The sequence below is a fragment of the Mus pahari genome, chromosome 2, assembly GCF_900095145.1.
Source record: "Mus pahari chromosome 2, PAHARI_EIJ_v1.1, whole genome shotgun sequence".
In the NCBI taxonomy this organism is placed as follows: domain Eukaryota; kingdom Metazoa; phylum Chordata; class Mammalia; order Rodentia; family Muridae; genus Mus; species Mus pahari.
In genome coordinates, this window is record NC_034591.1 from 143,652,552 (window position 1) to 143,656,704 (window position 4,153).

At 39.6% G+C, this 4,153-nt stretch overlaps 1 protein-coding gene across 2 annotated transcripts in view; it reads right to left on the reverse strand.

The window, feature by feature from the left end:
- Nucleotides 1–4,153, reverse strand: part of LOC110316359 (pregnancy zone protein) — a 45,886-nt gene that overhangs the window by 34,616 nt on the left and 7,117 nt on the right. For both annotated transcript variants that reach the window (XM_029534871.1, XM_029534870.1), the window contains exons 8-10: nt 3,708–3,831; nt 862–976; nt 138–247 (exon numbers count right to left, since the gene is read on the reverse strand). In XM_029534871.1, the coding sequence (XP_029390731.1) occupies nt 138–247; nt 862–976; nt 3,708–3,831 (349 nt within the window). The remainder of the gene's footprint in view (nt 1–137; nt 248–861; nt 977–3,707; nt 3,832–4,153) is intronic.

Consider the following 4,153-nt stretch of genomic DNA (forward strand, 5'->3'; position numbering starts at 1 on the left):
ACACACACACACACACACACACACACACACACACATATATATATATATATATATATATATATATATATATATATATATTCCTCACACACAAGAATATTTCATATCCCTAAGTATGATTACAGGGTAGAATATTTTACCTGTCCAAAGAATGGTAGACCAGGCCTGAAATTTGTATTTACTTTAGTAAATTTCAGTTTGCTTATGGTATTTGCGATTTCACATGATCCAATACCAGTTAGTTCTATTCCTGAAAAACAAAACAAAACAAAAAACCATGAATTCAGTATTGTGGATTCAAAACTTACCTTCTACTTCCACCTCAGCTCTCCTCCATTATTATAGGATGCTACAATAATCTGTGAATACTTTAATGAGGTATCATATTCAACACATTTTTAATTTTTCCTGTATATCCTTTGTTAGCATTATTTTGAAGTATCTGTTCATTTAGGTCATTATCACATACATCTGAAGCTAGCCATGCTTTTCAGAATTCTCCATCCTGAGAGTGAGTGTGCTCGCCTGCTTTTCTCTGCCCATCACTCATCGTTCTACACGTCACTCTGCCTCCAAAAAGCGTATCAAATGCAAGCTTAAGAATCTCTCTTCCGCCTCTGCATCAGAATTAATTACTTCCCTTTACGTCCACTCTTCCCTTACATTTTATATTTCTTATAGAAAATTTATCACAGTTACACACATACACACACACCCACACACCTTCTGTAGTTAAATATTTTATTTCTTGACGTTGGCAACCTGCCACTCTCACGAGATGCAGAAACCATAAAGAAGTCAAAATGGAATGCAAGCATGATAAGTTTCCACTCAACTGACATTTATTTAAGAAACAATACAAACCTGTTCCCTCCTCTTTGATTTTGGCTTCCACCTCTATCTTCATGTCGTGGCCTTTTTGTCTGAGCTGGAATACTTTGGTTTTTACAACTTGTCTGAAACATCCTTTATCATCTGCCTGAAGAGAAGGGGAGAGTTCCCGAGTTCTTTGATTTGTCATGAAAAAGTTGGCTATAGGTTTACAAAAAGGTTTTAAACATTCAGGTACCTTTGTCTGTTTTATCCTTCCCAGCTTCAAGGCTGACCCCGTTACTTTGTTAATCTCTGGATGATTTACAGCCAGCCCTAGCCTCCCCTCTCTTCTGAAAATGGATAGATACTATGTGCATTCTGTCAGTTCTCCTAGAGTTTCCATCATATATTGTAACTATAGATCTTTGCATGTGTTACTCCCCAAGTGATAACATTCCCTCCATTCTGCCCACTCAACTTGGGCATTCCAGTTTCTAAGAGGCTTCTTTAATCACCTTGAACTAAATATTGACTATTGGCCTTGTGCTCTCTTTTATATGAAATATTTAAACATATTGGTCTACATTTCTTATATATGGTACTGTGTTTCATTACTTCAATGCACGAGAGTATATGATTTACTTTAACACATTTTCTCCCTCTCTTCTCCTTCTACTCCTTACCCCTAGTGTCTGTATTCACCTAGGTCCATAGTTCTCAACCTGTGGGTCGTGGCCCCTTTTGGGGGGGGTGGAGTGACTGTTTTTCAGGGGTCACCCAAGACCGTTGGAAAACACAGATATTTATATTACTACTCATAACAGTAGCAAAATTACAGTTATGAATTAGCGACAAAAATAATTTTCTGGTTGGGGTCATTACAACACAAGGTACTGTATGAATGGGTTGCGGTATTCGGAAGGTTGAGGACCACTAGCCTGTGTAGTTCTCTTTCTACTTTCTTTTCCATCATATGTAAACACATGCATGATTTTATATATCTCTCCATAAAAGACGGGAGTCACAAACGAGAGCACAACCTATGATGCTTGCTCTTCTGAGGTTGACTTGACTCACCACGATTATCTCTAGCTGTGTCCGTTTTCCCACGAAGTCACACAGCTCGTCTCTGTTCATGGCTAAAACATTTCCCTCTGAAGATCATACCACAGTTTCTTTATCCACTCCTCTACTGACAGCTGGTTTATAACAGTTTGGAAACAGTGCTGTAATAACTGTGGACGTGCTGGCATGGCATGTTGACTCTGTGGTGTGTGAATCCTTTGGGTAAATACCCAGGTATTTCATATGATAGGTCTATTTTTATTTTTTTGAACTTCCCTTCTGAGTTCCTTAGTGGCTGGAGTAGCTTACATCCCCACTGCACTTGGGTTCCGTTTTCTCTGTGTCCTTGCCAGCATTTGTCACTTCCTGTATTCTCTTGGTGTCTAAGAAACTAGAATATGCATAGCCATTGACTAGACAAATCCTTATAGCAGTCAGGTTTCTGAATTAAATGTGGTGACCTATGTTTTTATAAGTATTTGTTTCCTATTTGTACATACTTACGTGCAAATATTCTTTTCGTAACAAATTTAATTATATCATAGTTGTACATGTTGACAAACATTTGTAATCCCAGCATTTAGGAGGTTGGAGCATGAGAATTATTTGAGGTCAGTTTGGAAAACATAGTTAATTTAAGGCTAGCCTGGGCTATAAAATTTGCCTTAGCATGCCTGTGCATGCAAACACACACACACACACACACACACACACACACACACACACACACACACCATACTTCCTCCAAATTAACAGATTTATAGACATCATGAGTCATTTTCTAAACAGCCAGAGTATGAACTGATGTTATTTATCAGTGTTTGTCCCATTTATCCACACACCTTCCACTTCGGCCTCTGACTGATTGGCTCCCTGAAGCTTTGGTAACGTTCCTGCAATTACTATACAGTGCTGGCTATAATAGCCATCCCTGAATTTTTACCTCTCCTTCCTCTGAAATCAGAACGCATGCATACAACTTTAAGACTCTTTACTTTTATTTTATGTTTGTGGGTGTTTTGCCTGCATGTGTGTCTATGTAGCACGTGCATGCAAAGCCCACGGAGGCTAGAAGAGGGTATTGGACATTCCTGGGACTGGAGTTACAGACGGTTGAGTGTTGCCATGTGTGTGTTGGGAATTGAACCTAGGCCCTCAGCAGAAGCAACAAAGGTTCTTAGCTACTGAGACATCTCTCTAGGGCCACTAGTTCTTTTTGAGACTGGTTCTCATTCAGCCCATATCAGCTTCGACCTCATTACATAGCCAAGGATGACCTTGAACTCCTGTGCCTGTCTTTGCTTCCCAATGACTGGGATTACAGGCCTGAGCCTCCACGCTCAGCCACTCCCAATGTTTTCAATGCAATTTTCAACTCTCAGTTGTTTCCCTCAATTCTCCCTCCTCTGAGACATAATAAGGGTTTCTACTTGCTATCTTCCAGGTCTTTCTCTTCTGGGCCAGGTGCTCAGTTACTGTTCAGTATTTTTCCCTTTGTCATTTGGAAACGATGTGCTACTGGATTCCCACAGTCCTTCACACCTGACTCATTCTACATTGACAAAAGCCAGCTTTGAACATGACTTTATTCTTTTAGAACGTGGCATGTTGATGGCTGTTGGCAAGAAAATTACAAAATTGGCCAAATGGTCGCAGTCATAGATTCATAATCTCTGCCTTCATCTGGGCCCCTAATACCACCAACCATTCTCATATTTCTTCTCCCTACTCCAGAGTCTTGCTTGATGAAACTTCAAGTGTATGTCCTATTGCATTGCACTTAGCACTGTAGCTCATAACAGAGTAAGAATCAGGGAGTGGCTACTACATACCTGTTGGCTGAATTCTTCACAGATACTTTGTGAATTTTGGTTATGGCAGGTGGAGCGGTATCGTGAATATTTTCTGCACACTCTCAATGTCACCTGACCGGGAACGGGCTTTCCATATGTGTATCTAGAACAGTAACATGATCGAATGTGAGTGTCATGGATGGTTTCTTTCCCTGACTGGACCCAGTCACTGTTTCACTGTATTTGTTTATCTCTCTAGTGTTTGCACTCCATAAAGGCTCATGATACCAGGCTTCATCCTAAGTGCGAATGTGAAATAATTTTAAGGCAAAGTAGTCAGTGAACCTTTTGAAAAAGTCTCTAAATGGAAAGATACCGTATTTTTCAACGTTCTTTTCTTTCTTTCTTTCTTTCTTTCTTTCTTTCTTTCTTTCTTTCTTTCTTTCTTTCTTTCTTTCTTTCTTTCTCTCTCTCTCTCTCTCTCT